Raw genomic sequence first — 19,669 nt, forward strand, 5'->3', positions numbered from 1 at the left:
AGTGAGGTACACACACACACAAATGTTGCACGTAATTTACATTTTCTCTGAAGATTAACATTTATTGGCTGGTGAAGAAATGGTTAAGATAGGATCTAGACCTCTACAGGCTAGAATACCTGATTAGAGCAGCAGTGGTACACAGACTGTTGTGTGTTATATAGAGTCTCTTAACTATCGTTATTTTTATGTATACAACCACACACACAACAAAATAACATAATAGGCTTGCTGTGTGTTACAGATGATATCAGGCGTCTGCAGTGCTGATAGCGAAACTTTCTGGTGCTGGCAGCCAACTTCATTTAAATAAAAGCATCGCCTGCTCTTTGTGCCAGCCCACTTCTTTGGTGGCAAACTTTCATAACAAGATTTTAACGTCAGGCCACTCATTCTGACACTCAGAACACCTCCCGATTTTCAAGCTTCAAAGTAAACAGCAGCTTTGTGGTTAATTTTAGACTTTAGGGACAGCTTACTAAATGTTCTCCGCAAGCAGCTAGCCGTTGACATCCCTGGGAATGCAACTGCAAAGCTTTTCTCCATTGTCGTTATACTGAGAGGCACGATAAATGAGACAGACTTTAATTGACTGGCAGAGTAGTGGTGGGTTAAGATGTGGCTTACCATATGACACACAGAAAAGTTTGCAGTATCTTAGCAGTTTGCTCAGAGACAAGAAGTTTTTTATAGTAAGGACTACACAAGGGAACAGAGCAGCTTCTGTAATGGTGTGGTAGAAGTGGGGCCAGAATTCACCCTCGGGAGACTTTAATTTAAAAAAAAAAAAAAAAATCAGGCAAAGAAAAAGCCCAACCAATATTGATTAAAAGATAGATGTCACTGATGCTGCAGATTAATTTCTATTGATGTAAAATCGCATCTGATTTGTGTAGGTAAGACCTTGTAGGCTCAGATGTTTAGCATGTTGTCAGACTCGAGTTAGATCTTGCGATGCTTCAGACTGGCTGTACTCCATGTAATCTGCCCTACGTGCTGCTGAACTGCAGCTTGCTTGTTTATAAAGGAATAGGAGCACTCAGGAGGGGAAGAGGAATTTGTCTTCTGATAGTGAGCCCTGTATCCAGCACTCCTGCTTTGGAGTGAATGGCATATTTTGAAGCTGACTCCAGTGTTTTGAAATGTGAAACTAAGTGAGGTACAATTATAGCACCACCTTTTTGTTTCTCTGTGCCTGGTGGACCATTTTGTCTTAGCATACCTATTTAACAAGGTGGTCTTTGTGGTGGGCTTTAACAGAGTCCCTGATCCAAGTACGAAAAATCGGCCTTAATGGTATTTGTTGTAAAAGCTAGTTAATGATATTCTTTTGATTATACCAAGGCTTGGTTTCTGAGATCATCTTACATATTTGTAATCCGTCTGGAAATAATTATCAGGATTTTTCTGGATTAAATTTAATATGAGTGTTTATAGTTGGGGTTTTCTATGTTTTAAATAGATAAGGGATTTCATCCCTAGTCAGGTGCAGATTGACTGCTGTTCCACTGAGTTTGTAAATAAGTAGTGATAATGATAGTATTTCGAGAATATCCTTCAGCTTTCTTTGCAGGCATTAAAGTGAATGAAGAGACACTCCTAGCTGCCTTACAGTGGTTTCTGCTGGAAAAGTCTCAGAAAGGTCATATGTGAAACTGCACGTTCCTGGCTCTTTGCACTTTGATAGCTTTCTGTAGGAGACTGCAGCAGCTTGTGGTAGATTTTTTGGGCATTGGGCTGAGCAGGATTCCTATGAGACCCATCCTGCAAAGCTGGGGATAGTAGAATCTGGAAAAAACCTGTCCATAATGTGATCTTCCTGGGCAGGGTGGTGACTCCAGAGGAAACCTCCTGCCATTCCTGCAGGCTCTCCGTTAGCTGATTGAAACACCCTTCTCAGCAGTTTCAGCAATGTTCTTTCGTGCTTCTCTATGAGATGTTATTTTGATACTCTGGGAACTTATTCCCTGACCTTGTTCTGGTATTCCATTACTGGAAAAATGACAACTACAATATCTTAGGTGTTGGTTTTTCCTTTCCTGCATTGTGCTTTACTCCTCAAAGGGGAGAACCTGGAAGTGAAGCTGTGCTAGGTGTCTCAAATAATTTTTGAAGAGTAAAATCAAAACACTGTTAGAGGGATGTAAAGGATGTAAAAATAAAAATACAGCTCTTGATTCCTCACTATCAGTTATCCAGCGTGAAACAGCCTTGAACGTTCTCACTTGAATGAAAAATTAACTGCCACTGTGTGTGCCGGTGGTGTTGCTCGATTTATTGGTTTGCTCTGTGACAGCAATTAAAAGGCTTGCTAGATAAGAATTTGTAGGGAAGATGTGCAGAATAAAATGTTGAAGTTTTACAGCATGGTATCGTAGTGCAAACTCTCCTGAAGGTTTTGCTTTCAACATCTAATTGTTGGAGCCTCCAAAAAATAAAAGTGCTCATCTTCTTCTGAGCGCTTTTAAAGATATATATGAACCAAACCAGCATTTTGATGTTCTTTAAGTTGGGCTTCTGGTATCTCTTTTCCTTTTCAGCCTTCCTGATCAGCCTAGGGGTGTTTACACTCATCCCCCTCCACCACCTGCTTGGCTCGGTTTCCCTGGCTGCCTTTTCCCGGGATGGGCAGTGGCCGAGACCTTGCTGTTCCTCAGCACGGCGAGGTGGGATGTCTGCGGAGACGGCAGGGACTGAAGAAACAAAAATAACTTTTGTGTATGTCTGTGCGTGCTTGGTGCTGGCAGGGAGAGGAATCCCAGAGTTTGCCCAAACTTTCCTGTGAATATTGGTGTCTTCAAAGGAGTTTGCTAAAATACCTATTTGAAAATCTGCCGGTGCGTGGAAGTGTTTCTCAATGTGTTTGAACCTTGAAGAAATGGCATAAAGGGAAGCCCTGTGCAACTGAGCTCAATAGAAACATTCATTACAGCTAATTTACTTGGTGCTTTTAAGAGACGTAGCTATTCATAAGTTGTGGTTTTGCCTGATGCTGCTGGTAGTATTTGTTTTAAATAGATATACTTGCCTGCACACGCTCTTTGCCCATCTGAAATCTTGTCTGGCTGTGTTGGAAACCTCATTTTAAACATGGTAATATGCAGTGTTAGGCAAATCCCAGTGTAACCTGTGGTGCCTTCTCATTAAAGGAGAAAAATCCTTGACCGTGTGTACGGTTCCAGCTAAACAGCAGCAAGCAGCATAAGGAAAAGGTCTTGTCTGTGACAAAGAGAAATGGCAATTTTAATTTTTGCTGAAGCATTGTCCTTGTTCAGCCATTTTACTGTGCTTGCTTTTCTCAAGGACAATCAGTGAATAAACTCTGGAAGCACAAAGGTACTAAAAAGCACTTATTTTGCAGTATGCAGAGCCTGCGTATCCCATCTTAGATGATCACGAACCCACTTCTGCTCCTGCAGATGTGACCTGCTGGTTGCTATGGAAAAATTGCCATGGGTACAGGGCCGCAGAAAGCACTTGTTGGAATGCAGAAAACCTTTTCGGTCTTTGTTTGGTCCTGTTGCATACAGCTGAGGGACTTTGGGTTTGAAATAATTAAGCTGAACTAAAGAAAACTGTGACTTTTCTGTTTCAGGAACTTTTGAAAATTTCCAGCCTCAGAGCATCAGCACGGTGGCTGATGTGATTTACCTGGTAAAGACCGGAGCTTTTCTCAAAATGAATGAATTGCGCTTCATTTTCTGAAAGGAGAAGTTTGGATCATGTGATGCTTAAATCTGAGTCTGTGGTTGCTGCTCTGTGTTGGTTTTCTTATAATCTGTCATAAATCTGCAACATTTCTGCTGGTACGTCCTCCTTTCCTTCCTCCCCTTCATACTTGTCCCCTCCACCTCCTCTGTGTTGGTGCTTGTATTGCCGTGGAAGGCAAGATGAGGGAACCGATCTGCCTCACAACTTATTCCAACAAAAAGAATCAATTAATTAATATTTCAGCTACCTGGTTTGACTTGCTGTGCAGTTGGTCGGATGGTACTGTTGGCACGAGCGTGACGTTGAGAGGAAATGGCTGAGGGGAAGGAATGGTGGTGGGTAAAGGAAATGCCTCTTACAGCAGAGAAACACATTTAGATTGTGTTAAAATACATCTGCATGAGATTGAATGGTATAATTGATATCTCTTTGGGGAAAAGATTATTTTTAAGGCAGAAGAAACCAGTGGGCCATTCACGTGCGCTGCAGAATTTTACCCAGTTGTCCAGTTACTCATCCCAGCAAATTCAGGATGACCACGGAAAGAGGAGGATTCCTAGCTAACTTGGATGCAATTCAGGAGAAGGACAAAAAAATCATTCCAGTAATCTGGAATTATAGGCTAGTTGATACTAATTCCGCTGGATCAGGTATGAGGAATTCCACTGTGCATTTGCCTTTACTAAAACCAGGTTTACGTTAGCTGTAGTACCGCAACTGTACCTGAGAAGCAGTTAATGCCAGGGACCCCACTGCGCTCAAGTTGAGCTACTTCTGCATCTGGCGTGACAGGGCAGTGGAAATAGTTGCTGGTACTCTTTCTGGAAGAAGTTCCCAACAGAAGAAAATTAAAATTCATGAAGTAGAAGTAAGACCACTCTCTCTTGAATTCAACTAATTATTTCAAACCTGTGCTCGCTCGCATATGCACACAGACAATTTTAGTTCAGTCCCAGCTGATACGTGTACTTCTTTGTATATCTGTAATGTTAAACATGACAGTATGTATTAAATTGTCTTAAAAAGCATGCAAGGCAAGTGATTTGTGAGCTGAGGGTAACTGTGAGGTTAGAAACCAGTCCTCCTGATGTAAACTGACAGAATAATTATGACAAACATTTCAATGGGTTGCTCTCTTTTCAGCAGTGATGGAGTTCACTATACTCCTTTGTTTGCAGATAATCTCAGTGCTTTCTAAGTCTACTTTTCCTCCAGTTATGTTAAAAACATGAACAGTGACTTTTTATAGCTTTTCCTCTAACAATAGTGGATAAAGTCAGAGGTGTTTTTGCAGGGAATTCTGCAGTTTATTTCCTTGTCCTGCTGCTGTCTGGCAATGTGCTTGTCTTGCTTGTCTTCAGATTGAGTTGATTCATTCCAGGAAGAACAATTGCGGGTTTGGGGCTTCACCATTTACTTTCAGACCCTTTGCTTGTCTCTTCTTGAATGCAACAAATTATTTTACCCACCATCACGTTACAGGTATTTCCCTGTTGTCTGTTTGATGAAGGACATTATGGGTAGGCCTTCAGTAGATTGCTGTGTTAAATCTGGCAGATGGGTAGAGCAATTGAAAGGGAAATAGCAAATGCTGAAAACTCATTACTGTAAGACTGGTAACTTCCACAGTGAACCAAACACTCTTAAAAACCTGGCAGTTATGCTGCCTCTGTCCTCTAGTCTAAAGAGATGTGTAAAGAAAAGAATTATAATGACTCTTAAATTGCCATGGTGATAGGTACATGCTTGGTTTATAATTTATATTTAGACTTAAGAGAATAAAATGTGTTTGTCTTTGTTCCTCCAGAAGTCTTTCTGTACTGTCGGTGCAATTAACTTTTTCATTTGGAATGCAGGTAGCACTAGCCAAGTGGATGATATAACTGGTTTCTTATTGGTATTGCTTACAAAGCGATATTTAGGGGGAAAAAAATTCTAGGGTAGGGAGTGGAACAGGAAATGTTGGATGATTTTATTATTATTATTTTATTATAAAGGAGGGGTGAATAGTACCTAATCTCCCATGACAGCTCAGACAGCTTTCAGAGCTTGTTGTACGGTTTTATGACATTCATTCAAACTAATATTCATTTTAATTCACTTGTGTTTGAAAGGTGGTTTTGCTACTCATGTTTTTGCCTACCTTGCTGCTTCAGAGAGCTGTAGTTCGAGCAAAATAATAATGTTGAGCACAATACTTCTGATGATTATTCCCAGCGGGGAGTAAGGGTCTAGTTTATTTTTGTGAAGATGGAGAAAATTGATTTGGTTCTTTTAGTTACTGAAATGGGGGTAACCCTTCTAAATATTTTGCAGTTGAAGTGTTTTGTTTTGTGCTGGGTAATGCAGTGAAGCTTGCTGTAGGAAAGCTGAAGTTTCGAAGAGCATTGCTGTCCCCGGGGCAGAGTGCGGCATCACAAAGCAACAAATCTTGGTCAATATATGTCCCCAGTTCAGCTGTTTTGCAGTGGTCACAGCAATTATCAGAGCCTTGTTTTTGAAGAAATCTGAATCTGAGGTCGTTGTTCTTGTCTCAGTTTGTTTATCTCTCCATGGGCAGACCTTCAGGGCTTAGATACAGTTAAGTGAAGCAAACTCTTATCTTTTTCTAACCAAATTTATTTTGATATTGGGTGCACCGGTGCCTAAACTTTCCCAGTGAGTCTTTTATGTTGTCCAAGGCACCTCCTGTCAGACTGCTTCAAAGTATTATGGGAATAGGGAGTGGATTTATGACTTAATGGGAACTTGATTTTCATAGATGCGGGCATGTGGTTCTTTCCTTAGCTGATTACAGAAGACGAAGAAAATTAGTCACAGGAGGTAATAGGGGCACTTCACTGTAACGGCTCCTATGTACAGTACCTGCACACTGATCGTGGCCTGAAATTTTGGTATTTATCCTACACATTGACTGAAAGGGTAAGAAGTATCCACCTTGCCCTCCAGTAAAGTCATGTCAGGTACCTGGAAGTAACTGGTAATGGTAATAGCCTGACACAGACGACTGAGGGCAAATTCTCACTTGAGCTGAGAAACCCAACACGGTTTTGGAGCTTTGTGCATGGGAATAATACCGTATGCTGCCGGGTGAATTATATGTAATTGATGCAAAAACGAAATTGCTTTCAGAGAAGTTGCAGGGGACAGAGTGACAGCTGTTGTGTGGGGCTCGTTTGGGATTTTTTTTTTCTCTTTTAGGAGGGTTTTTGTAAGCATCCTTGGTCAAACTTTAGCTAGCAGTGACATAGTTCTGTTTTATCACAACATGTGCTTCTGTGACTAAAGCTCTGGCTGTCTGTGTTTGCTGAATCCAAGGAATTTACTGATTGTAGAGATGACTGCCTCATCCTTAAGAATTGGGCTACTGTCCCCTCGCATCATGTGGCAGAGAGAAAGATTTAGATACTGAGAGTTAGTGGTGTGGTAACAGTATCTGCAAGTTTAAAAACAAATGGCAGTTGCAGCACAGGGAGACAATCATGTTTAACTAAGTTTTTTAAATAAAACCTCAGGAGTGTGTTACTGTTCTGATTCAAATTGTGAAAAGTGTTATTTTTAACAAAGCATTTCATAACATGTTCCTTGCTCAACCTGCATCTCGGCGCTGTTGTAGAACAGATGCTACTGGTGCATTTGTACCTGCAACATTCAGGAATAACAGGATTTCATAAATTATGGCAAGATAAAATAGACAAAGATAGTACCAACTTGATGACAACTAATGTGTAACAGTCTTCCAACTTACTTTTCTGGTTATTCCCTCTTGCATAATAAACTGGAATGATGTTTATATATATGACATAACATATGATATTTTATGTTACATTTATAGATATATTACATAATATATATAAATATCATCCCAGGTTTTATATATACATTTTTGTATATATATGTTTTTATATGTATGTTTCACCTTGGCTTTTTCATGATTTGTCTTCTCCATTTTGTCCCTGTGCTTTTCCACAGTGTAAATGTAAAAACATAAATCCAGCACAGTTTCCTGTCTCCTTTAAACATCTTTAAATAGCCTTTTCTTGCTGCTGTGCAGCAGATCTTAGCAGAAGTCATTTGGTGTTGAACAGCACTCGAGGTGCTCTAACAAAGAAATCGGTGACGGTAATAGCCTCTATTGAAGCTGGTACTATGTTTTGGCAAATGCACTGCAGTTTTCTTTGCATCTGTGAGTAAAAGGTGCTTTGAGGAGTGGGAGAATATATCTGCTTTTTATAGTCATGCAGGGTATGGAGTCGTTTTCTTGGGTTTTTTTACCTAACCATTTTTCCTGAAGTCTGCTTTGGGGTGACTGTTCATGTAAAGTCTAGTGTTCCCGAGCACTTTATTTTCAGACCTTACGTAGATGAAATGCTTGTGGTCACTGTCACTGGTTCACCACAGGGAAGGACGCCTAATAGCGTGGGTGCTGTGCTGTCAGTGTGAGGAGCTCATCCAGGAAACTTTTGGAAAATCTGTGTTATTTAAAACAAATGAACCAGCGAAAAATCTAGCAACGTCTTTTATAGCACTGTAACCATGTGTGGCATGTGCAGTCCTTCTCCTCCCCTCAGTCTCCAATGTATATATAGCATGCATTCAGCGAGTGCTGTGAAGTCTGTGAACTGAAGCATGCAGCAGGGAGCCAGCAATCCATTTTCTTTGACTTTCTCCTGCCTGTAATCTCATAAGGCAAGAATTGTTTCTTGGCAGTTTATGGAGGTTTGGGTGTGTGTTTGTATTTTCAGTTTTAACACAAACTAAAAAAAGCTTTCTATTCTCACTGCCCTGCAAGGCATCCTAGAGAAATAGGAATCCTTTCCCACAAGGAATTGAGATGTATGCAACATACTATAATTGTGTATGAGTACAATATGTATGGTTTATATGGCCCTGGATTGCAGGATGTACCTCTCTGTAGCCAGGTTCTCGAGTAAAACTCAGCAGTTTTTGAATTGAAGCAGGTTGCTTCCTGCGTGTAACAAGATCAAGAAATTTTGCAGATCATTAATTTACCCCCTGTAATCAGCTGGAAATTTCAGAGGTGCTGAAGAGTTGCCTCTTGGGCACCCTTGGAAATACCAGTTAACTTCATTATGCTTTTTATGTTGAGTCTAATCTGTGCTTTCAGATTGATCTTTTTCTCATGATGGAAATGTTAAGCAGTAGTAGTAATTGCTGTGCATCTTTGATAGGAATCATGCAGCATGGATCAAACGGTATAACTCAGTTTAAATAACTTGAAATATATACGGCAGTCTTAAGTTCAGCTTGGGCTGCCTGTCATCTGTAGAAGTCTAATTCTCACATGCTTAAATCCTGCCCTAATGGGCCTCACTCCTAAATAGGACTGCCTGATATAATTTGAGTTTATCCTCTTTTGGTCGGAAAGAGGTTAATTAAGGGAACAATTAGAAAAGCTCATTAAAACTGCATTCAGGTTTAGTGTAATGAAAAGTGATCTTCCTGTGACAAGCTGATTCAGAAATCATCTTTTCCGATTTCTCGTTGACACAGGTCCCCAGCATTGGTGGGTGTATGCTGATTTGAAGCAGTGTCTTGGGCTGTGCTTTGTCACTCTTTGCATTACTGTGGTGGTCATGATAAGGACTGGAACAGTAACATCAATCCCAGGCACTTTCTCATCCCTGAGGGAGGGGAGGAGTTCTGCAGGAATTTACCATCTATTTTCCATTGCATTTCCATTTCTTGGGTCCCAGGTTTTTACAGCAGTAAAAGCATCCATTTGGATAAATTACCCCCACCTTGGCTTTGCAGGCAGTGCCAGCATAGACCAGGCTGCAGAAGCCTTCTAAAGCCGTGAGCACTCCAGCATATATCCACTCTCTGATTTTTCTGGGACTGGTTCCTTAGAAAATGGCCATGTACGTGCTAGCCAGCATAACGTGTGAAAACTAGTTGTATGTCCTGGGTTCTGTTTCTGTTCTGTCTTTCTAAAAAAGAAATCACAGCAGCCAACAAATTGTTTGCTTATGTAGTCAGCCCAGCCTTTCTGATTCTCTTCCCTTGTTCCAGTCTGAGATTGCGGGTAAGTCACGTGGCTGAATCGGATAGCTTTGGGGAGGCTCTCAAGGAAAAGCAATGTTAGATGGGGCTTTTCAGCGCTTGTTTACAGGGATCATTTAGACTTCATATTTCAGGTTGACTCATGATTTTGGAAAAGTAACACATTTTGTTAAGATTGTCCATACTTACAGACTGATGGGACTGCCTCACGGTGTTTTGGGTGCAGGTATCAACTAACATATCGTATCTAACATTATCTAACATCAGCAAGTACAGTGGAGTTGAGGAGTTAGTTGCACCATCACCTGGAAGCATTAATGTGTAGGAGATGTGGATCTTGCACTACTGGGTCCTTCTGAAAAGGAAGACTTAAGTGGCAGTGGGGTAGAGCTCCTTACTGCTGTGAAGCTGCAGTGGGGATCTGCCCTCGACAGTGCTGCAACGCTGCCTTAGGGCTCTGTGCAGTCAGGCCCGTTGAGATCGGCAGCAGCTTGGGATTGCACTGAACACTGTTAAACAAGGACTGATTTGTCCCTGACTCGGATGTTGAAAAATGCCGAGCACCTGGCGTTACAGCAGAGAATTCCATTGCTCTGAGAAAAAAAGCTCAGCTTTTCCCTGCTAAGGGCTTGAGAAATGATGAGGTTTTGCTCATACTGGTATTGAGCCTTAGTCCACGTGATGCTCGTTGCATTCTCTGCTTTTTTCTATAAGCAAATCTATGTAGCAGTACGAAAGCTTAAAATCCAGAGTAGTGGTTCAACAGCCGCCTTTTGGGTTCATCTCAGTAAGCTGCACGCCTGCTGCCGGCAGACATGGCAAGGCACGGACACTCTGCGATTTTGAACTGTGCATTTTTATTGAGTCTGCAGGAAACAATGTTTAGAAGGGTTAGACAAACACGATTACGCTGCATTGCCAGCAATGATGTTCTTATTTAATGCATTAATGAGCGCAGGTGGCTGGACCTCTGAAGTGAATTAGATGCAATGCAAACTCCTGTTGTACGTAGTAGAGCCGCAGTGAGTCCAAACGGCTGAATGCTGAGCCAGCTCATTTGAGAAGTGAGTTGGGAGATGGGAATGAGCTTCCCATGCCTGAATGATAATTTTGCACTCTTCCTGGCAGGTTTCTGAATATTACCTTACAGCAGAACTAGTGTGTGCGGAAGAATCAAGAGCAAAGAGAATATGTTTTTAGAGCTGTGATAGGATGTTTCTCTGCATTTCCATGGATAGCAGCATTAAGATAAGGTGGTCGCAATTACAGATTTACGTGCCTGCCACTTTGTTCTGTTACCTGGCAGGATTCAATAATGCAGTGGTTAAAAGAATTATGTTCAGCCTACACCAGCACTTACAGTGCTGGAGCAACACTGCCCGAGTCCCTTCATTTCCTTCTATAGGCAAGATGCTGGAAGCCAGCACAATTACTGTGCTCTGCTGGCCTTTCCCACGGTGAAACCTGGTTTTTATTTCCTGCTGCTTTAACCTTACTATCAGTGAAATGATCCCTGGAAAGCTTGTATTGATTGCACATTATTGTCTAATTAAAGCGCAATAAGAAGAATTGCAGAACACTCGCTCTTACAGCCCTGTGCCTATTGCAGACACTATAAATTAGAAAGCTTTCTGTTCAAATATGGAAAATGTCAGTGCTTATTTCCTTTTGAATTTCCCAGCGTCTCTGAAAGGCTACACTTGTAGATGTGTGATTTCCCCCCCCACACCCCTCCCCTAAATAACAATTGGAAAGAAGAGTTATTTAGAGAACAAATGGGGCTCCGTGGGCTTGCCGGGGCACTGTTCCGACCCTGTTAGCTATAACCCATGCTGTCTAAAAGGAGGCACTTCTAAATGAATGTATTTTAATCTGGAACCTGCTAGATGATCCTTTAGCATCACGTGCAGAGATATAAATGGGTATTAGTTATACAGTATGTAGAGGCCAGTCTTTAAATAGTGCTGACTGGTCTTACCTGGAGGGTGTTTGTTGCTCTGCCTGGACTTTATGGCTCTTTGCTCCCTGTTGTTTGTGGTTTGATACTTTCTAGTAACTTCTGTCTTCCTGACTTATGTGCAAGGAGCTAATAAAAGATAAATCCTAGTCCTTGATGTAGCAGGAACCCAAGAGTTTGTCATTATAGTTCTGCATCTTGCTTAGTCATTGATCGAATACATGGCCTTGGGGAAATCACTTAACTTACCCGAACCTCCAGCTTGCCTCTAATCACTAGGTGATACATGATACAATATGATACATTTACGGGGATTTATGAATGATCGGTAATTCTGCCCAGGACACCGGGCAGAAAGATGTTACAGAGAATGGTGGACTTCTGTGCTATGAATGAATTAATGATTCACCATTTGCATACAAGAACACTTAAATATGTTTACTATTGTGTGTGAAACTGACTTTTCCCTTTCTTTCCCTTACAGGTGTACTTTCCGATTCCCTAGCACGGTTATAAAGATCCAGTTCACATCTTTGTACCATAAAGAGGAAGTAAAAGAGGAAGCCTCGTCGCCTCCCCTTCGGCCACTTTACCCTCAAATATCGCCTCTGAAGATCCACATCCCGGAGCCGGATCTCCGGAGCGTGGTCAGTCCCCTCCCGTCCCCCACAGGCACTATCAGGTAAGATGTTAACTATCCAAAGTGTGCTTTCTGGAAACTCTGTGTTCTCTGACACCAGTCTGTCAGCCCTGGTTTTTTTGGTATATTTGGGGCAGGAAAAGCCCCTTTAAAAATAACTAGTTAAATATCTGATGTTCAAAATGGTGGAAGACAGCTAAAAATTGTGTTATGGTGGCTGGAAGTAGGGCACAAGGGTTTTGTTTAAGAGGTTAAAGGATTTATGGGGGGGAACTTGAGTGTTAGTTTCACACTGTAGAGTTACTACTCTTATCTTTGGCAGTGGATTTAGAAATATCCATCAAGAGCTACCTATATGCATGGAGAAAACAAAGCAGGCAAATATTTTCTATGTTAGGACTGCCCCTTTTATTTTTATCTCAATAATATTCTGTTGTTGCTGGGTGGTGCCGGTGTTATCTGAAGTTAGGGACTAGTGTGGCCATTGGCGTGTGGTTTCCTGGGAATAGAAGGAAATGGGGGTAGGATGCTGACCATGTACTGAGGGGCTGTAGCAATCTGAATGTACATCTGTGTGAGTATCCTGTTTTGTAAATTATCTGATTCATGAATGTGCAGTAGAAATAAGCTGAACATCAAGCTACTGTCTGGAATATTTTCTTTCTTCTCAGCAAAGAGTTGATGTTATGGAGCTGCAGTGTGATCTCCTTTAACATTAAAGCTGTTACTTGAAGTACAATAAATTTTATAAAGTAAAGTAGACTCATGGTATAGGATGATGTATTAGTTTTAAAACACGCGGGCCTCAGAATAGCAAGAGTGTACCTGGTAGTAGTAACGGCCTTTGGTTTGTTTTCTTCCCGGTACATTCGTAAAAAGGTATAATACACAAACATCTTCTGACAGTTAGCACTAATTCAGTGAGTAGTATTCAAATTTATGTGGCTGAGAACGACTTTGGTGTGACAGTGAAGCCAGTTTGGTTTTGCATAGATCTGGAGGCGCTCGCTTGTTTGGGTTTTTCCCCCGGTCTTGCAGAGCTGCGCAGATGTGCAGTGCAGATATTCTAGAAAGAGGGGGCTGGAGGTAGCTGTGGTTTTAGTCCTCTGTTCAGGCACTGCTTTTAGTTTATATTTAACCTTCTCTTTTTAGATGAAGCTTGTTGCTGGGAGGGGAGGGGGATGGTTTCTTTGCCAACATATGGTAGTTAGTTTCCATTCAGTCATCTTGCGCAAAGCAGCAGTGTGGTTTGTGTTACTAACAGAGGCTGTATCTTTTGACTCTGGCATATGCCTGCAACTGATATTTGACTCCCCGAGAATGTTTCTTTTGCATAAGGAGAAAGTGGAAATAGTAGTGTTGAATTGTGCTCGGCCCCTAACGGAGTGTTTACTAAGGATGATTAATGATTGCATCCGTTTGTCTTGAGCAGAAGCTAATCCAGCCAAGTCTTCAGAAAACCTCAAAAGACATCTGAGGTTTCACTTGCCAAACCCCTTTCGTTTCCGAGTTCCTCTTGCAGAGGAGGGGCTGACACGTTTGTAAACATCCCTGCTCAGCCCCTTCACCCTTCCCCTCTCCCTCCACAGGGTCTTGCAGCTCTTGTACCCTGCGGGCCACGCTTTGGGAAGTGATTTGGGTGTTTCTGCCTGAGAAGGGGAACGCTCTTCGGGGAGCATGTAGCTATGCATTCTGGCCATCTGGCTTTTAGGGCAGCTCTCTGCTATCTTGGTGGCTTCACGGTGGTGGGTGAGGCTGGCACAGTATCCTCTCCCCTTTCCCAAGGGCAGCTCTGGGACGGCTGGCGGGGGCTCAGCGTGGGACCCACACCCCTTTCCCATCGCTGACTTTGGGAGGTGGTTGCATGAGCTCTCCTCCTCCTCCTCCTCCTTCCTCTCCCCCTTCCAGTATTTACTTTCCTAATTTGGTGTGTTTGCCTTGCTCCTCCCTGATTGGCCCATGGAAAATTATTGCAGTTTGGAAATCCTGGGCAGGGTGAAATTTCCTTTTTGGAAAGTGGCTCCTGGCCCCCTTTTCCTGCCTCCGCCCCGGCGTGGGGCAGGGGCTGTACCTGCGGTCCCGCTGCCAGATCCAGCCCTGCCCTCCTGACCCCCAGCCCTGTTCTGCCTCCCTGTTTACATTGCAGCTTGCTTCCCTGCAGGTTTTCCCCCTGCAAGCTTCTGGGGGTTTTTTCTAGCCTATTTATTTTTCCTCTGTGAAGTGCACCGCCTAGAGAGGGAATGAGTTTTAGTTAAACAAAACCAAACCTGCCACCCTCAGCAGCTTTCAAAGCAAGATTCCTGCTTACTCCTAAGGAGAAATGTGTCCACTGTTTTCTTAGCTAGGTGTTTTATCTCCAGGAGGGGCCGTTTGTAGATGTGTTTCCAATGCTGTGGTACAGCTTTAAGGGAAAATGTTGGTTGGCAGCATGCTGTGAAGCTTACACGCAGGCACGGCTTATTTCTTCCTGCTTTGAGTTCAAAATTCCTTTTAAAAAAGTCAGACTTGCATGTTCCAAAAAGGAAAAGGCCACTCTGGTTTTAAGAAATCGGTAGAAGCAGCCTGGCCATTTTACACAACGTAAAGAAGGGCAGAGCAGCACCAAATCTCTCCTCAGTAGATTCGAGGCATTGAAAAGCTGTGTGAAAACCATGTGTAGTTTGGTTAAATTCAGCTCTGCCTGTTGGGAGATAGAACTGATTCACAATTTCAGGAGTTGAGGGAACAGGCTTTCAGTACATGGCTTTAAGATTCTGCAGCTTGCACTTGGACGATCCTCTTTCGGTGACATCCTTACTGGTGACACAAAGTTCCTCGCCTGTGCTACAAACACTTAGCTTTGCCTGGTTTTGATGTTAGTCCACGATATCTACATGAATATGATTCCATATATATGTTGTAATCTAGTCCCCAGAGTGGCTTGTGCTTGGATTATAAACAGATCCACAGAGACAAGGTGTGATGTAGCAGCCTATTCCTGGTCACAAAGTTGTGCTGAGTTGGAGTTTTAGTTTTCCTTTTATTATCTTCCAGTTGGTGTTAATGACCCTGTAGTAGTAACTTAACTCGTTTTCCAAATAACATCTCACTCCAGCACTGCCCCTCAGGGTCGGGTTTTTTAGTATTTATGAAAATGAAATTATTTCTCTGTACATGCTTCCCTATTCTAAACAGCAATTATGTTCTCACTGATATATATTTAAAAAAAAAAAGCTACAGTAAAGAAATACTAACTGCTGTACTATGGAGGTCAGTATCATTATTCATATTTCACAGCTGCTACTTCTGGCTTATCTCTGAATGACTGTGGGCTTGAACACTTTGTCTTGTACTTATTTGTTTTTTCACTGAAAGGGCATGGATAGTTAGCTCATATACACAGTCTTTATCAGTAAAAAAATTCTTCGACATGTAGGAGGAAGAGCCCTTAGAGCCCTGTGAGAGCCACTGCTTGAAATGTGTCTGGTGAGGTTCTGTGCTAACAGCAAAACTGGTACATGTTTGTGTGTGGACTCAAATTTGTATTTTAGAGAATTGTTAGTATTTAATGAGCCTGCCCATGTTCAGCCATTGATGGAAGGGTCAATACCTAGTTCACAGTGAAATTAATGGTACGAATAATGAAAAATCAGCCGGTATCCTTCTGCATCTCTTGTTTTATAAGCCTGATTAGTAAACCAGAAGATGTAAGCTGAATTGCCATGGTTTCAGAAACTATATTTTTAAAACGTTATTTCCTTTTGTTCCTTATTTTCGCTAGGCAAAATTAGTTCAGTAACATGTTGCTTTCTCTGATAGTGGATTACTCGGAGGCCTACACTCCGGGAACTGCAGTTATCTTGGCTTAGCCACCAACTTGTTTTGTGGCCTTTAACAAGTCGTTTAAATTCACTGTCTGATTTTTATGCATGTATAGTGTAATTACTACTTTCCAAGAGTGTGTAGTAGATAAATTATGTATTGAGCTTTTATTCTGTAAAGCATGACAGAAGAGTGTGTGTGTGTGTGTGTGTGTGTGTGTGTGAGAGCCATGTTATAGTAGACGTGCAAATGCTGGCTGTGCTTTGATTCTGACTCGGCTTGGAAAAAAGGAGTGCTTTTTAATAGGCTGGAGGACAGCTGTACAACACTGTTTCGGAACACTTAGGGTTTAATCTGAACTTGCACGTTTCCTCTGAAGGTATGTAGTGGGAAGCTGAATGAACCCTGACTTCAGTGGATGCATTCACTCACTGGAACAGGATGCGTAAATATTGCCTGCTCCATTTCATTCAGGCTTTCCTTTTTCCTATAGCACTATTAGCTATTTAACTGAAAAGCTGGTGAAGAGCTCCAAGGCAGGTTTTTTGCTGCCTCTTTTACGTTGTCTCAGTTATCCATTACTTCCTGTATTCGGGCAGAATATACAGCTCAGGTAACTCCCACAATTGGACAGACCGGTGATTATTTTTAATCACCTTTGTCTCCAAACCACAAGCCAACTAGTGTGATGCATATACATCATGTAAGAAAAGCAACAATCTATACCGGGCTTGGGAGTTCCTACGCATGTTTAATTCAGGTAATGGACCATGTGCTAGAGGAGATGTGCCAAGCCATGTGCTGGAGGAAAGGTTGCAGATGTCACCAGCTACACAAGCACTTCCTCTTCCCCTGATCAGTATAAAATGTTCACTGAGTCCACGGTCGGAGTAAGCTCACTTCCTTTCGAAGAGGGGAACCACTGGAGCAGAGACAAGTAATAAGAATTTAAACTTTTGCAGATAGCTAACTTTCTCTCACTGTGGCTTGTTCGGCAGCTTTGTTTTTCTTCAGCGTTAAGTAGGCAGGGTAGCTCTCAGATTTCTCCTTTCACATCAAAATCTACCTCCATTTGGCAGTCTCACCACCTGTGATTGTTTCTGAAACCTGTCTGAAACATGCAACGTGCAAGGACTTGCCTTTCTTTGAGTTATGTTTTTGGGGCTAGGCCGGGAAAGGAGACAGCAGCAGAGGATTCTCACCCATTATTGCTGATTGGTGTATGGTGGAAATGCTCGTTTCGCAAGCCGAAGTGCTGTACTTTGGCCTGATTGTTGCTTATTGCACTTAAAAGCGTCCCTGTATTTTTGGTGCCCCTTTTTGAAGGCTTATGAAATGAAATACAGGGATAGTCTGGGGGTTGTGGCATTTCTCTAGCCATAGCTCTTACATGCAGGGCAACGCACCTCTGATTTGCATTTGAAGAGGAGACTGGGGAGGATTTTGTTAAGAAACTGGGATTCTCCTTTTGTACTCACTAGGGGCTTGAAAGAATTGCCTACTCAGGCAGGAATCGGTATATTGGCAGTGTTGCAAGGTTGTAGCTCTTATCACAGCTATGTCTTTTGTACCTGCTTCACAAATGTGCACTGAGGCATTTTTCAAAGGCACTGCCCATATGCATACCATATCCTAAACCACAAAGTTGAAGGGATGGGTTTTTTCCTCTTTAGCAATGCAGATTCCGAGTCAGGTGAATAATTTTATGTGGGATCCCAGGTAGTCATTCCTCTTTGTCATAGAGAGGTTAGGTTCTTTATCCATACACCTGGCTTAAATTAAGTCTCAATAGCTTGATCCCTACAAATCTCTTTCTTGCAGAAAAGAATGAAATTAAGTAATAGCTTTCCTGCATTCTCGTACTGCCCCTCCTTCTGGGGAAATTGGCACTGGAGTTTGGGAGTGTTTCTGTTCCCAGCTTGTTCATAGACTTGTAATATGACCATAAATAAATCATTTAACCACTTATTGCTTCATTTTTATATATTTTTCTGCCAGTCTGTAAAATGGGGCTGGTATCGAGAGGGTCTGGAGATTTGTACATAAGAATTGCTATATGTGCTCAGGCAACAGATCCTTCTGGCCCTCAGACGGGTACCTTTGGGGTAACATAAGAACACAGGAAAAATACAGTAATGCTAACTCACGTGCAGTCTGCCTCCACCATTTTCTTGGATCAGAGGCTCCCTCAGAGCAGGGACTTCCTGACCATCTGTAGAATAAAGCCCCTGATGGATTCCTTGTCTTCCTCCTTTCCTCAAGAACTTGTATAATGGCCTTCTGTATTCACATAGACTTTTAGCATCAGCCCTGTCTTACAGTGTGCCATTCCATAGCGTAATTACAAACATAGAAGCACTTTCTCTTGTTTTGGACTTGCTGCTTACTTTCGTTTTATGTTCGCTAGATCCTCTATTGGAAGAGCACAGGAGCTGAACGCCTTCTCTTGCCTTTATTTTTATAGGCTCTGTCACCTTGCACCTCAGCTTCTGTCTTAAACTGTTTGTTTACTGTATGGAATCCATTCCCTATCTCTGATCGTGCTAGTTATCCCCATCAGTATCTTCTCTGGATCTGCTGCATCCTTCTCTTTTGAAATGAGAAGAGACAAGCAACACACAGCGGGTGGGTGTGGACACACCATGCACACGGTGGTGCATCCTATTTTCACACACCGATTCTTTAGTTAAAGCAAGCTGATTTTGGACGTTCCAGAAATGCAGTAAGTTGTGCATCTCCAATAGCTAGTGTTTAAAGACTTAATTGGGGCTAGAAAGTGCTGTGAGCTTAAGAGGCTAGATTCTTGTTGGCAGGAGTTGAAAGTGAATCATGATGCTACAAGACCTCTGACGTTCTCAATAGCCAGAAGTAAGCCCTGTGTTTAAAAGGCATTCTGCCCATTACACGGGTGAATGTATTGCAGACACTCCGTTCAGTACTCACCTTCCTGGCCTTCCAGCTGAAGAAGGGTTAAGTATTAAGCGGAAAACGCGCTTCAAAGGACCAATGTGATTCAGCACATGGTTGTAGTCTGATTCTAAAGCTGAGTCTCAGTGTGGCATTTGGGGAACTGCGGCTCAGTGGCTGCCTGTAGTCAGTGTTTCAAGTTGAGATGCTGAATCCTTAGTGGATATCAAAGATCTCTGGGACTTGGGGTGTTAACTATGGTGCCACAGGGTTAAGAGTGTAGGTAACTGCAGCTGGTTTGCTTATGTGCTCTGTGTCTCTTTCAGTGGTGTAAAACACTTGCCTCGTCTCCAGAATGCACTCTTCCATAACGGACAAGCTTAACCCAAATTAGCTTGGATTGCTTGTATGCTAAGATAGCCTGCATGGACAGTAAGCATGGATCACAGCAGTGAATTAGGATATCTGTGAGCTGGATGAAATTGCAAACCTAGCTGTGCTTTTCTCAGTAGTAGAAGGTTATAGTATCAAAATGGATCAAGTTATCTCCAAGTATTGATGCAATATTAGTATCTAACAAATCATAATCACTGTCTGCACTCTTATTTTTGTTTTATAGCACAAACAGG

At 42.2% G+C, this 19,669-nt stretch overlaps 1 protein-coding gene across 1 annotated transcript in view; it reads left to right on the forward strand.

The window, feature by feature from the left end:
* Positions 1–11,988: 11,988 nt before the first annotated feature.
* The window catches only part of FOXK1 (forkhead box K1), a 21,872-nt gene continuing 14,191 nt past the window's right edge, over positions 11,989–19,669 (forward strand). The window contains exons 1-2 of the mRNA XM_009890062.1: positions 11,989–12,020; positions 12,177–12,374. Coding sequence (XP_009888364.1) covers positions 11,989–12,020; positions 12,177–12,374 — 230 coding nt within the window. The remainder of the gene's footprint in view (positions 12,021–12,176; positions 12,375–19,669) is intronic.

Source organism: Charadrius vociferus, unplaced genomic scaffold, assembly GCF_000708025.1.
Source record: "Charadrius vociferus isolate BGI_N301 unplaced genomic scaffold, ASM70802v2 scaffold18, whole genome shotgun sequence".
Lineage (NCBI taxonomy): Eukaryota > Metazoa > Chordata > Aves > Charadriiformes > Charadriidae > Charadrius > Charadrius vociferus.